This window comes from Saccoglossus kowalevskii, chromosome 6 (assembly GCF_978046115.1).
Source record: "Saccoglossus kowalevskii chromosome 6, keSacKowa6.1, whole genome shotgun sequence".
NCBI classification, from domain to species: domain Eukaryota; kingdom Metazoa; phylum Hemichordata; class Enteropneusta; family Harrimaniidae; genus Saccoglossus; species Saccoglossus kowalevskii.
In genome coordinates, this window is record NC_140646.1 from 19,300,384 (window position 1) to 19,320,380 (window position 19,997).

General features: G+C 33.9%; 1 protein-coding gene and 1 long non-coding RNA gene across 2 annotated transcripts; both read right to left on the reverse strand.

The window, feature by feature from the left end:
* Positions 1–14,465: 14,465 nt before the first annotated feature.
* LOC146741863 (uncharacterized) lies at positions 14,466–16,085 on the reverse strand. Its single transcript, XR_014929807.1, has 2 exons — positions 15,826–16,085; positions 14,466–15,330 (listed from the first exon to the last, which is right to left on the reverse strand). It is a non-coding gene; the product is annotated as an uncharacterized LOC146741863 (long non-coding RNA).
* A 409-nt stretch (positions 16,086–16,494) lies between these two features.
* Positions 16,495–19,821, reverse strand: LOC102809760 (putative RNA polymerase II nuclear localization protein SLC7A6OS). Its single transcript, XM_006817083.3, has 4 exons — positions 19,602–19,821; positions 18,980–19,369; positions 17,511–17,832; positions 16,495–16,967 (listed from the first exon to the last, which is right to left on the reverse strand). The coding sequence occupies exons 1-4, from the start codon at positions 19,767–19,769 to the stop codon at positions 16,792–16,794; spliced, it is 1,056 nt and encodes a 351-aa protein (XP_006817146.1). The 5' UTR covers positions 19,770–19,821; the 3' UTR covers positions 16,495–16,791.
* Between the last annotated feature and the right edge of the window lie 176 nt (positions 19,822–19,997).

The window sequence follows — 19,997 nt, forward strand, 5'->3', positions numbered from 1 at the left end:
ATGCACCGGTAGCGATGTCGCAAACTACGTTGTATGGTCGTGATCGGCGACCTCTGGTACTAAGGAACTCTATGAATGAGGTATTTCCAGGTCAGGGTTCGTTTAATTTGCATCGACCCGTCTCGTCTGTAGTTGAATGAAAGCTGCATCGATTTACAATAGTTCTCTTTCCAATGTGACTTTATTTCGAATTTGTTTCACCGGCGTTTGGGTGATTGAGTAGTAGAAACTGCGAATAGCCGTTGTGTAGTAAAATATTTGGGCCCATTTCAACCTGGTCATCTAACTTCGCACGGTGCACGGAAACTGCGTCATACAAAGTATTTTTTAAAGGTTTGAGGAAAGATAAATTTAGACTCAACCCACCCAATGGTGATCACTATGTTTATATAACTGTATGAATATGTCATCGGCTTTACGTAATCCATTGTGTCCCTCCTTCAGTGGAATTGATAACACAACGCCATGACAGTTTTCACGCAAGGTTGAGACTTCGCAGACGATTTTTCGTTCGTTTCCCTCGAATTGTAAATATTTTTATTTAATTTTTTTACCTGACGATTTAACATTGGCAAATTACGATGTATAGTGTATTTCTAGGAGTTTTTGTTACACATATGAAGTGAATGATTCGTTTTAAAACTTTTTTTTACAAAATGGCGATTATCTCAGTTTCATTTTTACTCAAAATTTCAATTTTAAAACTATTTAACTTCTAGACGGTTCATTTGTTTTCAATGAAATTTTCAGGGGTCATTATTCAGGTCTATCCTAAGTAAATGGCTTCGTATGGTTTCACTGTCTTCACTGGAATAGAAACAATAGAGCTGCCAATTAGCGGCTCTGTTAACTGTGAACGATTTATAAAATGTGAATGTTTCAACGAGCACTGTGTAAAAACTTTTCAATGGAAACACTAATAAATAAGCCATTATGTTCCTAGTAAACAGAAGTTTTAAATAAGTGTTCTTAAATTAAAATCAGGGTATGCATTCAAAAGTTAAATAGTTTTAAGTGCACTTTCACCTAAAGTGCATGATTTTAACCCAAAATCAACACCACTTAATATGGTATCATTGTACATTATTGTAAACCATAAAACTCAAAAGTTTAAATAAAACTCTTTCAAATGATATATAACTTGATTGGTAAAAAGTATATTTTACTCATGTAATTACAGTAATTAGAGGCAATTAGAAATATAGTCTCCCAACCTGCATCTCTACCTTAATGTTCAATCAGTGTAAGCGTGTTACATGACAAAAAATTAAACTACACAGTCCCTGATTGATTCAACTTTTGTACAGAATAAGATGCGTTTTCGTATTATAAATATTAAACTTTGCTTACTTACCAATCCATGATCGATGATACTAGTGATAGTGCATGTACATATATGTCGAATAACCTATAAGCAAGATAGATAGTAAATGAAAATAATGCAGTTGTAGTTATTGGTTATGTTAAATCAGAGATTGATTTGTTCAGATAGCATTTCTGATCGTGTTTTACTTGTCTGTGGTATGAATCTGTAACTAGTTCCCTTCCCACCCGTGTGTGTGTGTGTGTGTGTGTGTGTGTGTGTGTGGGGGGGGGATGGGTGTTGTCTCCTTCGCTGGCCATGTACATTATTCATATATTCATATACCAACAATGACAGTGTGTACGTGTCGTGACCAATCGCCGGATATACCAACAACAACAACAAAACATATATTTAAATTAGTGACGACCACATGCTATCCTTTCCACAAATTCTATAAAGCAGATCACGTGACTTGCAAAGGAATGCAAATAGTCCCCATTGAACATATTGAAATAATACCAATGATTAACTGTAGTGTATCGTATTGCGTGTTCCCCATACTATGTTATTTAATGTTTTTTTTTGTTGGTATGTTGCATTTGCCAAGGTCTATTACAAGTTTTTTGTTCATTAGGTGTAAATATGGTGTGACACTAAGGTCATTTAATTATGCAAATGTTCTCATTATGATGCAAATATGTATCAGGTGTTGCATGTACATAGGTTTAGATTGCTCTGCTCAGGGTATTGGTCTATCAGTTTGTATATCTTGAGCACGCTGTGTCTACGTAGAAACAAAGGTGGTTATGTGAAACCTCATCAACGATTCGAGGTTTGGCTCAGTTATCTCACACTTCATCACGGGTTAATGGAAATTGGCGGCTGGGTCTTTAAGGTCGGGACCTAATAACAGTCCGAGACTTTCTCAGGGGAAGGTAACTATACAACTGATAACTTTGAACAGAAAAGCTCAATGAAGTTCGTGCTCCCAAGTGATCTCATTACTTTAATATTCTTGTCACAACAGCCTAGATAATTTTTACTGCAAAGGTGTGAGACATACTGGAAACAATAACATTCTAATTTACAACAAGTAGCCTAAGACATAGTAGTTACGAATTGTTTTTCACATGTTGGTCCTTGTATTCTCAATTGTTGGATATATGGGAAAACACAAACACAGCATATATCTCTTTTTATTATCAAAAATGTTAGTTCACACTTAACTCATTCGTTAATTAATACTATAGCTTTACTGTGATTTGGTACAATGTTAATGACTTTAATGTTTAATCAGTGTAACTTAGAAAATTTAGAAAGTTATGTGATAACCCAACAGCTGAACTAAACAGCCGCTGATTGGCCTGATTTTATAAACAAGCTGCGTTTTTATGGAATGTTTGTCAAGTTTTACATGTTTTTAATCCATGGAATACTGGACAAAACTATTTTTGATATTACCAACTGAATACACATGGAGAAAAATATTGTTGTTTATTTGATGCATATACAAACAGCGCCCAGACAGCTGGCTATGCATATGCAAACAGCGCCTAGACAGCTATCAATTAATTCCCAGATATTCCCGTGGTGTTATTATGTACGTACTTGCCACATTACATGATATCATCGTGTATTTACTCTTTGAATACAGCATATATTTATTTGTTACAACCTTTTTAGACTCACTTTTGCCTGAACTCCATGGCACTGATAAGGAACTATTTGACTGATTTGTCATCATTATATGGTTGTATACTGTCTCCTAGCAATAATCATATTATAAGGCATTCATTACGTAATAATTACGTTATAAAATGATATACACAACACTAAAAATTGTATATTTATCTATCAACACATTTTTATATCATCTTTTAGAAAACGAGGACTATTAATTCAGGTTCAGCACTCACATGAATTGAACAATTGAAAAATACATGATGGCATACGTACGTATGTTTTTATTCTATCAAATGACGCCGACATTTTGTAAGTAAAATAAGCATAAATTATCAAGATCGTATTCATTATTATCTTTACATGGCAGAAATTAATCATAATAAACAGTCTATTTTACAAGAAACAAAAAGCTAGTCAACGGGCAAATTGTACTGTTCATTCATAATTTCCTCTCTAAATTACTATAAAAAACGAAGAGCGTGAATGTTGCTTATTCTACATCACGATTATCATCCCATAATGCATTGCCATTAGTTAGAATATTAACTTCCTGAGAACAAAACGTTCACGGTGGAACTCTTTATGAAATGCGCTTCTTATGCCTATTGGAGACCTTAAAAGTGAAAATAAAATTTGAAAAATGATATACTTATTAATTCTATCTTCCCCTCACCATCTTACAGTTACCTTCTCCTATCGGTACTTGAATATGTATTAAACTGGTTCCTGGAGATGACACGGACAGATTTCAATCAAACTCTTTATGGTAACATATGGTGTTTTTACTGTGTACAATCGCTTTTTCTGCCATGCAGGGATTATTTATATTCACATTTGGAACATAAAATACATCTAAATTAAACATATGACCACATATGGAAGTTTGACCTCATTAATATACATAACTGTATTATGTCAAGCACAATAGCATTTAGAAAAATACAACAAGTACCATAATGATGGCATCGGAAAAGCGATATGACCATGGAACGGTATATATATGGTCATGCATAAAACGTCATCATTATAACTGTAAAACCTCGAGAATATTTCAGAAAAAACGTGTGCAACAAATCAACACCCTGAACTGAATTATGACTATAGCATATTACGTATATATTGATGTGACTTAATCATGCATAACTGTAATACATTAAGCACTTTTTGCAAAAGTTTATTAACGTTCAGACAATAAATAATTGTGATTGCTCATTGAATAAGTACAAGACAAATTATTCATGACTCATTGCAAATCATCAGTGCAAACTGCATAAATAGCCTCCTTTAATAGAATGCTCCATTTATGATGTCCTTGATGCATTCAAAGCCGATAGTTGCTACTTTTCAGCTAAATTTATTTTATATGTTTAGTAATGCATCGAGAATATCTTAATAACAGAATAATTATTAAATGTATTCACTCTGTCACTACTTTGTCACTACCTTTAACATCACACCACCTTAAACATTCTGGACTTATTGCGTTTGCTATTCCCGACATTGCAAGCTATATATTTCAACCATCACCAGTCATATATAACAAAAATGCGCTTAAGATACGACGGTCAGCGAACGGCAACCCGATGCTACCGGTTACAGTTAACCAATATATTTATTCCCGAAATATACTAATCTTCTCAATTATATCGCAGTGGATAAATCACACACGCCGTGCACTAGACGCAGAGAAATTACGCACACTGCGTAGAATTTATATCAACTATGCGGTCGCATGTTCGAATTTGTGTTCGCGTTATTTCATTGCATATTTGTTTTTTGCATAGCATATTCGCATCTCTTTATTTCATCTCATATTCGCATTGTTGCATATCGTACTTTCATCGTGTGTGCGAACTACAGGTTCGAATACACAGTTCGAACAGTTCGGACAGGGAAATAAAATGTAAAAATAGCAATATCAAAAGTTTACATAGACAAATTGAATTTTCAAAAAACAAAATCATTTGCATTTATACAACTTCATACACTTGTATATACATTACGACACATTACACATTCATTAATCAGATACAGAATATTCAGCATTTTGTTAAACAGAAAAACCATAACTTAGAAATTTGCCCATGTCTTCCAAAACGTTCAACTACAAGGGAAGGGGGACCTGTCGCTGTTTTAAGTCACTGCTGACATTTTACATGTGAATGTTAAATTTAATTGTGAACTGCTCATTGGTTCACCGCAATATGACCGTTCTTGTGTACTCATTGTTTTTTGTTTTGTTTTTTTGCTCATCAATGTCGTCACAACTTCCGCGACTAATGACCGCCTGGCGTGTCAACGTGCGAGTGAAATATTGCAAAGCAGGTGTGTATTCCAATGGTAATTCACGAATGAATCAATAAAAACAAAGGCATATGATGAATTACTAATTCATATTTAAATTCGTATTCGCCGTTGTCTGCAGCGTTACAAATAATTGCTAAACCTGGTATTAAAAAATAAAAATACTTTAATTTTATTTGAGTGGAAAAAGTTTTGTTCATGGTCTTTGGGGATTCATCATTGAAAACAAAACCCGGTATATCTGTATTGATCAATTGATCATACATACGAATCACTATAAACAGTGCTCATAGTTACGTGAGCTCAATTCAGTCGGAGCATGAACACAGGTTTTCTTGTGTCAGATATACGACTTTGCTTCAACAAATCAGGTAGCTAGATTCAGACTAATTATGTTATAATAATTATTTATGACGACGTTCGATTTGAAAAAAAAAGCGACAGACGTATTTACGAGTGAAATAATTTCTAAAGAACTTTGTTCAGGTAATTCAACAAGAAATCACAGCAAAAATGATTTGGGATTACGTCATTTCTATTTTTAGTAAGATATTCTAATCGCGACAAACGCTTTTATCCTTTTCAGCACCAGACTTTCCCGCCCAATTTTGTTTGCACTTTTTTCTTATATTATTAAATTTCTGGAAATGAACCCTAATTTTGGAGCCAACAGGCGATTTTCAGTTTTTACTCGAAAAATTTTGCTATTTTTGTCGCAATCTTCTGGTGAAAAATGCTGACTATAAACGGGACTATTTTGTGGATTTGAGATGAAAAGAGGGAACTGGTGGTGAAAAGGTTAGGTAGTGACAAGGGACATATACGCATTGTTAATTTTCAAACCAGGATATGTTTACACAAGTTGCAGAAATAGAACCTTGTCAACGGAGTCGGCTTTTCTGTTAGTTAATATATCATCCTACATTACTGCCAAGTCTACAATCACGAATCCCAGTCTGTGTCGCAGGTTTGTTATTAGTACACTCAATCATAACTCTTAGCTTATCGAAGTGTTCTCTTAAGGTTAATGCGACAGATTCAGATATATGTACACAGTGACAACAAACTGACAAAGAAATACGATACCCTTTTTCCAAACAAAGACACACAATGAGAATAGTATATTTACTTACTGCTACATCCATCTTTCAAAAAAATATATGTTTTGCTATAATTACTGATAATGATACAAACTAATTATTAATGCATTATATTTATATACCTCAAATGAAAATTAAATGAACGAATATAAATGGTCGATAAGATCTGCCGATAATTAATAGAAACGACCGACCACATTTAACACATACGTAGACATTTATAAATAAAATACATACATCTTGTTTTTAGAATAACACTAGTGTACGACTGTTACTTGCCTTTTAGTGGTGTGTTCCTTCTTGGTGCATGTATCTCAGACCTCAGCAGCTTCTCGCGTATCGTCTTATAGGCCGTCGCATTGTGACGTCATATCTTTGTCAACCAGCATACGAATGTGTGATAGCAAATGTCGCTCAGTGACCAGAACGAGCTCGATAATCTGCTGTTCTAAAGCAGCCCGTAAGTCGTTTTATTATCACTGACACATGCATTGAATAACAACTACAAATGAACAACGTCGATATGTTTTCTGCGGTTGCGAACTACTCTATGAAATAGGTGCAACAGAATAGATTTGTAGTCATGTCAATGACGTCTCCCTGATATTTTTTCTATCGTGATGAGCAATGGGCATAGCAATATAGTACTCAGGAGATATGGTGTACAACACTAACAGAGCCAACAGCACAGGCTTCTTCTCACGGGTTTACTAATAACATTAACATCGTAAAAACATATAATTTTTACTGCCTGTAATATCAGTAATTCGTGCACTTAATATACAAATCACAGTCACAATTCCACAATTTAATGGTGCAATTTGTTATCTTCTATTGATAATTCCTTTACTGAGTAATTTGCAACTCTCTTGGTTGACAGCTTGGTACTTGAACTAATCTGTCGTGGTATTTATAGTACATGTTAATACATATAATTATACCTTTATAACTGACAAATGGCTAATGTGAGTCGTCTAACCAATGACCAGCTGTTCCCATGTATATTTGGCAGCAAATAAATATAACTGAAAATAAAAAGGTATCTTTCTTGATTTATGATTGATTATTTTTAAAAGGGTAAAAGGACATGAAATCTTTCATAAAGCAGCACACGCAGAAAGAGAATTAAACTAAAACATGGGCGTATAAGGGCTGTATCGTGAATAATATTGTCCCTTTCCAAAATGATCGACCTTAGTGTATACATTGCGAATAAACATTACATGGTATATACTTTAAAAAAATACATACATGAAATATAGACCATACATTACGTTTATATACAAGTAAAAGTGTGGTATACAAAGTATGTACGTATATATGAAATATACATGACACAGTTGCCACAATTATGTACCTTTCATGTATATATTAAACGTACGTAGACATCTTGCCAAAATCACGCAAGACAACTTGTCATAAGTGCGTATACATCAGTTCGACTTAAGCCTTTTTATTTGCGTGTCAAGGAAATATTGAAAAAAAGTTATATTTAGATCCTAATTGGAATGCATAGTGATAATCTATATATTTACTTTGTCAACATGATAAAATACAATATACCTAATATACACATACAGCTTGTAAGTTTCAGTACAATTTATACCATATTAATATAATTAATATATAAATTAAGAAATATTACATTTCTCTTAGCATAACCTTAATTGTGTTCAATACGGTCTGTCGTATAAGTTAAACCATTAATAAGGTAGAGATGCAGGTTCGTGAGCATTTTTCGTGAATTTTTTTTTTTTTTTTTTTGCTTTTTCTCTCCCAGACAGTCTTGGCTAGATAGTGTTAAAATTTCGGAGCATTGTCATTGTTGGAACATACTCAAAAATCAATTTTAAAATATAGGGAACCGAGGCACGCGTATGTGATTAAAAGTCCCGAAAGTTTGTTTACGTTGCTCTTTGATTGACAAGTCACTGTTGATGTTATATGCAAATGATTGCTGGCCCCAGTTACGGAGCAGACGGTGTGCGACTTCCTGTCCTGGCTCTCTGTTTACTTACCTCAAGCGCGATCAACTAGCAAACTACAAAACAGACAAGACGTAGACGCTTCCAGCATGCAAGCGGAATGAAACAAAACATACACTTGTAACTGATAAGTAAACTTTTTCACCCTTAAATAAATTGGTTTTTCATTTATTTTCATGTAGGAGTTAGCGTCGATAGGGCGATTTAATTTTCGCGCAAAACAAGGCCACAATTTTTTTTGTTTTCTTGGTGCATAGATTTCAAGCTTTTTCGCATTGTGGGCGAAACTAAAAAATGTTTCCACAAATTTTTACTCCAACGGCATTTTAAAACTGAAGTAAACATTTTTCGTTTCGATGTAATGATTATCGTTGTGATTGAAATTGACAAACAACACTGCTGTTGCTGTCATCGATAACTAACTTTTCAGTGCCAAAATACACAAACATAAAATGCTCGGTTAAATAAAAATAAAAAAAATACCCTGGAAATTACCGACAAATCGGCAATGAGATGCTGTTTTTAAACACCGCGGAAAAATCATGCACTCTGCGATGCCATCTTGGTTACCTTTATCGGAAACCCCCTTGTCAGCTAGCATGCACCGGTAGCGATGTCGCAAACTACGTTGTATGGTCGTGATCGGCGACCTCTGGTACTAAGGAACTCTATGAATGAGGTATTTCCAGAGGTCAGAGTTCGTTTAATTTGCATCGGCCTGTCTCGTCTGTAGTTGAATGAAACCTGTATCGATTTACAATAGTTCCTATTCCAATGTGACTTTATTTCGAATTTGTTTCACTGGCGTTTGCGAATAGTCGTTGTGTAGTAAAATATTAGGGCCCTTTTCAACCTGGTCGTCGAACTTCGCACGGTCCACGGAAACTGCGTCATACAGCGTATTTTTTAAAGGTTTGAGGGAAGGTAAATTTAGACTCAACCCACCCAATGGCGATCGCTATGTTTATATAACTGTATGAATAAGTCATCGGCTTTACGTAATCCATTGTGTCCCTCCCTCAGTGGAATTGATAACACGACGCCATGACAGTTTTCACGCTAGGTTGAGACTTCGCGGACGATTTTTTGTCAGTTTCCCTCGAATTGTAAATGTTTTTATTTTATTTTTTTTACCTGACGATTTAACATCGGCAAATTACGGTGTATGGTGTATTTCTAGGAGTTTCTGTTACACATATGAAGCGAATGATTCGTTTTAAAACTTTTTTTTTTACAAAATGGCGATTATCTCCGTTTCATTTTTTACTCCAAATTTCAACTTTAAAACTATTTAACTTCTAGACGGTTCATTTGTTTTCGATGAAATTTTCAGGGGTCATTATTCAGGTCTATCCTAAGTAAATGGCTTCGTATGGTTTCACTGTCTTCACTGGAACGGAAACAATAGAGCTGCCAATTAGCGGCTCTGTTAACTGTGGAGGATTTATAAAATGTGAATGTTTCAAAGAGCACTGTGTAAAAACTTTTCAATGGAAGCACTAATAAATAAGCCATTATGTTCCTAGTAAACAGAAGTTTTAAATAAGTGTTCTTAAATTAAAATCAGGGTATGTATTCAAAAGCTAAATAGTTTTAAGTGCACTTTCACCTAAAATGCATGATTTTAACCCAAAATCAACACCACTTAATATGGTATCATAGTACATTATTGTAAACCATAAAACTCAAAAGTTTAAATAAAACTCTTTCAAATGATATATAACTTGATTGGTAAAAAGTACATCTTACTCATGTAATTACAGTTATTAGAGGCAATTAGAAATATAGTCTCCCAACCTGCATCTCTACCTTAACAGAGATGCATAAATAACATACGCGTGAACTTGTGTTTGCTGAAACATTGTGCAGGATCTTAGATATTACAAAAAACTTGCTGAAGTTTAGGATTACCTGTGAATTAGAAGAAACAATAAACAATACACAGATACCATTGATTGTGTTTTTCATAAACGAGTTTTTTTATTCGTTTTTTTTTTGGTCATGTATAAATTACGTGTACATTCTGTTCCAAACCCCCACTACACGATGTATATACTGGTATAACATCCATGTATACATCAATCCTGCATTGAGCCTGAATAATTTGTATATAATGCGTGGTAGTGTATGCATCGTATCTGTGTTATATACGGTCAATCTGGTACGGAATCTTTCATATATCCGGACTGTTATTTATCGGGGACTGACAAATATCTCGATTGTTATACATCACAAGTATTGACGTTATTCTTATGTATTGACGTGACACATGTTGAGTCTGTTATGTATCGAACACCGATATCGACCTAACAAATATACTATTCTATTGACTTCTTATTTCTCAGTATTGTCTTCGATCCCACTATTTTGTCTTACTTTCATTTAAAGTTTAACTTTTCATTACCACACGACGAGCGTTTTAAATTTGAAACAACCAATTGAAGAACCAAAATAGAGATAATACCTAATATGTTTTAAAACATAAACACTCTTGTTTTTTTCAATTTGTGGTAGAAGCGCTGATACGAATGTTAAAGATATGATTTCTAATCGAATAGGATGTAGTGATGTAATAGGACGCTGGTAGTTTGCATGAGAACTAGTTAAACATTCGATTTCCCTGATTATCATACTAATATTTTACGCTATAAGTGCAATGAATATACTGCTGTTTCATTATAACGTGTTCTGTTTTATTCTGGAATTTCAAACCAATAATATGTTTTGACAATTGTATACAGGTATGCATAGCAACCACGTTTTCGCGAAATGCCAATAAATAATGTGGTTTCCTATGCAGCTGAGAATTCCAAACTCGCTGTGAATGATATCTCAGTGTGGTGTGCCTTATTCACATCTTTTACAACCCCGGTGTAGCTATTGAATAATATTTACGGTATAATGTGCTGATATGTGTCTTGGAAGAGAATTTACACATTGGTAGCTTACGCCACAGAAACGTATTTATGCCGAAGTAAAAGGTACACAAAATACAGAAATGAACATGCCAATGTAAAGGGTTCTCTCATTTGAAAACAAGGGGTATATGATGGAAGATTTTGTTGAAATATTGTCAATGGTGAATATGGTGCATAATATAAACGATCTGAGGGAAATATCAAGTGGACATGCGAATAAAATGTTTGCAAAATGTAATGATTCAGTCCCTCCCCGGATTTTAGATGGGAAACTCGCAAATTATGACAAATTAAATCCCATTTTGTCGTTATTAGGGAATATGTTGTATCAGCAGAAATTAATCAACTCGATTAGCCACGACGTTTAGGAAATATACTCTTTGACAACTGCAGAAAATCCGATAAATGTCTTGAATCGGATGTGTGATTAAGATTGTGTTTGACCTTTTTTGTCACCTTAACCTTTCAATCAGATATGAATGGTGCATCATGGGACGTTAATCGCGATGTTGTGCAATTAAAAGATTTTATTTAATGTGTCTTGCCATTTAGTTTATTTCCACGGCACTGTGATGTATTCTCAGAATCCCAAATGAAAGATCGTTAAAGATCATTCTCAATTTTGAAAGTAACTTGAGTGACATGTTCTAAATTATTGACTTACGTACGTATGTGTGTACGTGCGCGCACACACATACCTTGTAGCAGCTTACTCGTGTTTTTTATTCGACCAATTTTGATAGTCACGTTGCAACATCTAATGGAGACGAGATGCCACGAACAGCGCGGTATCAATAAAAACAAACTGTTACTTAATCCGATCAGTTTATTTATTTATTTATTTATTTATTTATTTATTTATTTATTTATTTATTTATTTATTTATTTATTTATTTATTTATTTATTTATTTATTTATTTATTTATTTATTTATTTATTTATTAATTATTGAAGCTTCTTACGTAACCAAACATCGATCGGTTTGTGATATCTTTGTTTTAGGTTGGTTGAGATGTCGTAACCTTTTCTCCGTTTTTTTTTTATCACAAATTCACAAAATAGTTTCATTTATAGTCTGCACTTTCCTTCAGAAGACAGGGACAAAAACAGCAATTTTTTTAAGCAAAAACAGAAAAATTGACTCAAATTTTGCCTATTAGTCCCCAAATTAGGATTTGTTTTGAGAAATATTAAAGAATATATATTAGAATATAAGAAAAAAAGTGCAGGAAAATTAGGGCGGGAAATTCTGGTGGTGAAAAAGTTAAGTTCATGGTTACCAAGCTTTAGGGTCATTTGGGGGTCGTAATAATTTATTTATAGTATTATGTGAAAATCACTATGTCCTTGCCGTATTGTCATCGTACGATTATATAACAGGTGTGGCACGTTCTTTGCTATGTATAGTGTATGAATATATAGCGGGGAAAACCGTAAACAGTCCGATTATAAAGGGACTGTGGTAGGGTTTAAGACAACACAGTTGTCCTGTGCGTTGTGTTTGATATGGGTGCCATGTGACACTTTGCACAACTCCATGGTTGAGTGAAATTGACATAAAATGCACTATATAGTGGACGAATGAGTAATAAGTAATCACTATCTCAACAAATGTATGCATGGAAGTAAAAATCGGTAATGGTTATTAAGGATGACCCCCCCCTTATATAAAGAGAATATATTATTAGTTGATTTATCATCAAAAGTACAGTAGATTACAGTGAATTCCATGAAAATATGAATGATTTATGTATATAATATTTATAAAACATTTATGACCCCACGTTTCATTTTTGCGGGTTTCGTTCAATCACGTGTATGCTTACTGGCATGCATCCGTTAGCGTGTTGTGATTTATCAAATTGTTTGAAATTTATAAAATATTACATATAAAACATGCAACAGTCAGCTGGCGTACACGTGATAATAAAATAAATGCTATTATAAATTTACCGATATTTACTATATGGGAACAGCCACCGTGAATACGGCTTGAAACTCAAAGAAGGAGGCACGTTGGGAAACGGGTTTTTCAAAACAGGAAAGATACATATATGTATGTTTACACAAAAATTATTTGCTTAATTGGATCTTTTGACTGATAAAGTTTGGTATTTGTTGCTGATTGTTATACATTTACTGCCAAAGATCTAGAAATCTTTTCATTCTAGTCTGAAATACTATAAAGGAAACAACGTTTTAGTTTGAGGTAATATCTGCTTACAGTGGCGAGGCTTATTTACTGAGGTGCGATTTTGAACCTGTTTCATGTTTATATGTTCGTACATGTGTCTGTAATTTTGATTTTTTTCTACTCAGGTGTGACTGCCGGTAAGACAGTGGAATAGTTCCCGATGTCAATTGTAACTGAGTATGTCGTTCTGACCGTGAATTTACTAGGCTTATTTTGTGTGCACATTTATATTCTGCGTGTTGTTTTTGACGTCAGAAATTTGACTCGCGCAATAGTCATTGTGAGTATGTGTGGTTATGTGTGGGATAACACTTCAGTTTTGACTACACTGATATAGCTTGCAATGTAACTTACTATTTACCGTGACACTCGATACTAAAGCTGAAACATCTGACTCATCCATTAGTATTGAATGTATGGAATGAGAATATAGTTTCTCTTTACATGTCTCTGTGGTGGCGCTCTTCAACATTGACATCACATTTTTAGTCTTGATGCCACTCTTTCCAACGATGTCCATGTGGTGGCGCTCTTCAACATTCTTTACAATAATGTCTAAGCAGTGGCGTACATTAACACTGATATCAGAGTAGTGCTGATGACACTTTCTCCAATAATGTCTATGTTTGGATACGCTTATAAACACTGGTATCAGTATAGATATCTATGATTGAGGTAACAGAACACACTTCACCCCACTCCCATAGCCAAAATCTAATGTGTACTGTCTTGGAGCAGAAACAGATTATAATTACTTATCTCACTGTATTGCATATACAGTTGTAACAGATCACTCTCCATTCCCATGATGCATAGTAAAATCATAAAAATTATTGTTCCACAGCAATCAAACCCTTGTGATATTCTTACCAATTTTGATTAAAATCAACCTGTGCATTGCCATGGCTACCAACAGCACAAATACATAATTTTGTTCCTGACATTCCTAAGAGTTTGTTTTCAATAAATGATGTGTTAGAAACAGAATATTCAATTTATTGACTTTTCTTTTTAAAATTAACAGAAGTTAAAATGCATAAGCTGAGTACATACAAAAATATTAAGCACGAGCATATGGAGTTTATTCAAATTATAATCATCAGCATAGGGAGTCTATTCAAATGATCAGTTGTTGCAAACACACACTCTTATTACAGACATGTAGATGTCACACGTACGACTGCCAAGTAAACTTTATCATCTTTTACAAATCAAAAATGCTTAATTTTTTTTTATCCACACATGTAGGAAATAGAATATTATGTTAATTTGGTCAAAAAATAAAAAAAAAAAATTGAAAAATATATAAAAATTGATAGAACAACATTTTGGCAGGAAACCAATCTGATTAAAATCTGATGTAGTGTACGGGCTTTAATTATTGTGGCTATAAACTTATTTTAATTTTATTTTTTATTACTTTTGTTATTAATGCCCTTTTATTTTATTATTTTACTTTGATTTTGTGATTTTTTTTTAATTCTGCCCTACCTACATCTGATCCGACGCCTATGTAAGTCCCGTTCAAATCTCGCGTAAGTAACAGCCAATCACAGCCCCCCTTTTATACAGGCTGTCGGTTGCTTACTTTTCAGTGTAGCGATACTCTACGGGCAATCTTTATGCACATTATATTTTGCCCACTTGAATAAACCATTAATAGAAAATTGCTAGTATATTTTTATTTGCAAAAGAAATTCCACAGCATTTTACAATTTTTGTCATTACATTGAATATTTTTTCACTTCCAACAAATGTGTACACTTCCAGATAAATCTTCGCCAACCAAGGTTCGTTCATTCAGTCATCGCTTCAATTTTACATCACTGAGCATAATTATCTAGAATGGAAGCAAAAAAATAAGTAAATCGTAATGATTAGAATACTGTAAACAGCTATAGTAAACAATGCAAACTGATTTTAAATTGTATAACGGTCACCGGCCCACGGCATCGACGCAGAAAATTGGAGCAAAAAAAATATTTCCTGATCAATTGCGATGTGTTCCAATAAAAAATATTTTATTCCAGTCCAAATCAGCTCAATTACTTTAATAAAGATTTATTGTATAATGTACAACATGATGATACAATTTGATGAATATTTACAGCTACGGTTTCAATACCGTAGACGATGTTGGCCCGATCTTCAACAAAACATCACCCGTCTCCAGGGCAGGCGACTGGAAAAAGACACTGATGTTCGGTCGAAACGGCGGAAACAAAATCGTCACTCCCAGAATAACTATGCAAAATAACGATCTAAAGTCGAACCATTCGAGCCATAATATTAACATAAAAATGACTTTCGTTGCATTTGACAATGATAAACTTACCGAAAAGCCGTGTTATTCTCGGTCGCTAACGTCGGTATAATCCGCCATTTTATTTGAGTGTGTTTGCCACCCGACTCCGCCCGGTGACGTCATCATGTGCGCTATAGAAGGAGGTCTGTGATTCGTTGACTAAAATCGTCGATAGCGGGTCTCGTTGAAATCTCGTTACATAGGCATCGGCTCAGATGTAGGTAGGGCGGAATTAAAAAAATCACAAAATCAAAATCAAAGTAAAATAATAAAATAAAATAAAATAAAAGGGCATTAATAACAAAAGTAATGAAAAATAAACTTAAAATAAGTCTATATCCAAAATAATTAAAGCCCGTACACTACATCAGATTTTAATCAGATTGGCAGGAAACAATATGGCACAAAATGACTGATAATTTCTGACAATGAGAATAAAGAAATTGCAAAAGATTTCATTCCCTGACTGGATTTTGTAAAATAATTGTAGCCATCATTTTATTAGGCCCATTACTAACTTGTTTACCAAATTTGCAACAGAGAGAAAAAAACAATTGAAAGATCACAACATTTCACAGCTGTATGTAGCAAATACCACCCTTGGCAATCTTTTCTAATAGTTGAGGAAGAAATATCAATCTTCTCCAATTCCAAACCAAATGTTTGACCAAAAGAGTGTGTTTACAACAACCAAATAACTTGTGTATTAGCCTTGTGTATTAGTTTTATTAGTCATTTTTTGCTGTCAATAATTTATATAATAAAATAAAAAATACAAGCTTCAATACTATTCAGGGTATATAAATATAAATATTCATAAGCTTCGTTTTAATATTCATGACTTGCATGAAATATGAAAATCTACAAAAATGACACAAGTCTGGCAAGATTTCACACAATAACAAAGTTCCCAGTAAATATTGTATGGCAGGTTCTTGGATCCACTTGCGACATGATAACATTTGTGTTATATTTCTAAAGACTCTTCCAGTATGTTCAAACAATGAAATGATCATGAGTAAGCCCATCTTCATCGTCATCATCACTAGCGTTGTAGTCTTGTACTTCATATTCATAGTCAATATCTCTCCTTCGATATGGATCATTTTGATGATAGTAATTGTCTTCATCATCATCATCATCGCTTGAAAGACTGTCACGCTCATGTTCTTCTGCATTGAGAAACATGATGTTACGTTAATGTAGAGGTTGTGTTTAAATTATGTGGGGAGCCTAATCAGATTTTAAATTACGAACATAGGAGGTCTATTTAAATTATAATCAGGATTATATACAAATTTTGATTATTATGAGCACATAGGCAGCCTATTCAAAATTAAAATCATTGGGAATAGAGATTCTATTCAAATTATAATGATGGGCATAGGAATTCAATTCAAATTACATTTATGAGCATAGAGAGTCTATTCAATTATAATCACAAGCATAGGGATTCTATTCAAATTTTGATTAATACCATATAGGCAGCCTATTCAAAATTTAAGTAAAGGGCTTAGAGATTCTATTCAAATCATAATTATGGAATATTAAACACATGCTTTTTATATCTCAACACATTTAAATCACTCCCATAACTCATCCAGTGCTTTTAAGGAGCCGTTTTTTTTAATTTCTGGCCATTTTCAAAAAAGGCAAAAATTAGATATTAAACATCTGAAACACATCATTCCTGTGAATAGCCTGTTTTTTCTTACCTTCATCAGGATATTCATTTCTCCAATTGCTCTCATCATTGCTGTCGTCGTCGTCATCATCACAATATTCATCGTCCATTTCTGCCTCACCATAAACTAGTTCCATATCGTTATATCCCGTGACCGACACAACGTTATCTAGGGCCGACCAATCCAGGGACGTCGGATCAGCATAATAGAAGTCATATACGTACTCAGGTTCTCTGTGTTTGGGTTTTGTTTCATCTTCAATGGTAAGTTTCTCACGTATCATTCTAACGTTATTGCACATCAATTCATCTTGGTTCTGTGGTGTTTCTTTCCTTGACTTTGGTGACTTCTCCTGTGTAGAAATCATTAGAAATGTTTCCATTTAAAAATTCTGAAAATACATCCTCAGCAAAATTTTAAAAACTTTCATGGAAAGATTTCAGGCATGTAAATGCTTTTCAAGGTTCCCATGACAACCACAATAAACACATGCATGCAGCATCGACGCCACATACAATCACAGACAGCTATATGATGCATACATTTGATTTGTTGTTTTAAAGTTATGTCATCGTAAACAAATCAGTCACCTGGGAATTGCATGACACTGGTAAATGGCAATTCTCTGCATAATGCTGAATTTCAGTGGTCTATGAATATTTTTATTCAGATTGGGGACATTTACATGACATTAGACAAACCAATAATCCATGCCATAATATTTTAGAGAACCTAGAAATTACATGAATTACAGTCCAGCAACTGCATTGCAGTTATTGCACATTGATGATAACTCATGATAATATGCAACTAACTAATGGGAAGACAATGTTCAAGTCAATGCATAAATACAAGTCCTAATAATGTATATATCTTTATTATACATCTACAACCAAACCAAACCAATAGAATTTAGCGTTCTGCATTTCAATTCACCCAAAAATGTATTAGCACTTGTTCTCGCATTCAATCCCTTATTTTCAGTAAACTTCATCGCAAACATTAAATGTGTTTCTGATTATTTACATCATATCCAGACATTTTCCTATTTTACATGTATGCGACAAAATCATAGTGTGTCATGTGAGTAGTATACTTGTAATGGTTGCTTAGGCACAACTCCAATAATTGCTTTTCTTCAATATGCAGAACATTTATTTCTCGCTAAATTATAATCACAAGCAGGAAACAGATGTATAACAATAAGCTTATCACGAGAATACTGCAAAATATGCACTTGGGCAGTACAGGATTGCTTTGACCACCACTACGCATCAGTTTATACGATCGTCATACTGCATTTTGCATTAGTTTTGTAATATTCTCATAATATACTTTCAGCCATATTTATATCGTATGTTTGTAACAATAGTAACAAAAATATGTTATGCAAGTTACATGTACCACCGGGTTACTCATAAAAAAAAGTTTCTTCGCAATATATTTTATCTCTACACGGAGCATACTATAAATAAAACCCATGACGTAATAAAATATACCTTCTTACTTCCTTCCTGCACCTCTTGCAACACATCATACAAACAAAATAATTTATTAGCCTCAGTTTGCGTTGTACTTTCTTCTAAACTGGCTTCAACAGCAGCAGCCTCAGCACCGTCACACACAGACACATTATTGGGCTTGCCATCACCAGCCCCAGTACAGGGGGTAGTCTCTTCAGAACCTGTTTTTATGATTGTCTTTTCTTGCACATCAAGCTTGATGTTCCTCAGATTGGAAATAACTTTGAATCTATTTGATTCTGAAGCAATTTTTCTAAGTTCTCTGGTTTTGGCATTCAACTTCTCGTGCCCTGTGTTCAGTCCACTTCTCTTCAGTCTGTCTTTCATACTTTTTATGACGTGCTGTATGTGCTCCACTCGGTGATCCTTTGAAATAAAAAAAAAACACAATTAATTAAAAAATAGCTATTTCCGGATCAATTATGTTGTATAAGATGATTATAAAAATAATACGAGAAATGTTGTACAGTTTTAAATGACATTCAGCATGTCCAAATGTTGCCGATATAATATATGGTGTAGTATTTACAAATTACATTTTTTTTCTCTTGCGAAATTACGAATTCAATTGTCATCCTCGTAAGTTTAAAAACTCTACCTTTTCTTCCGATGTTCCAGCGAATCTAAATACATTCTCGACTTCCAGTGGATCTGTTCCCGCTGTTTCACTCTCGCATTTTCCATGTTTAGGTTTCTTGCACGAAAAAACTAAATTGTCGGCGGGATCCGCCGTTCGTTTGCGACGAACTCGGATAACAGCTGCCATCTTCAGCCGTCAGCGCATCAAATCGAACTTGTTATTTTAGTGTGAGGGCGCTCCAACAATTTGTAGAGCGACTTTCGTCTCATTTGATTATAATACTTTTATATTTTTTAATGTATTCAACTCGATGAACGACAGTTGCTATACAAGAATCATATAATTCATTTTTAATTATCGTACTATTAGCATTTTAACTGTGTCCTTATCCTGAGAATAGCATCTGCAATTAAT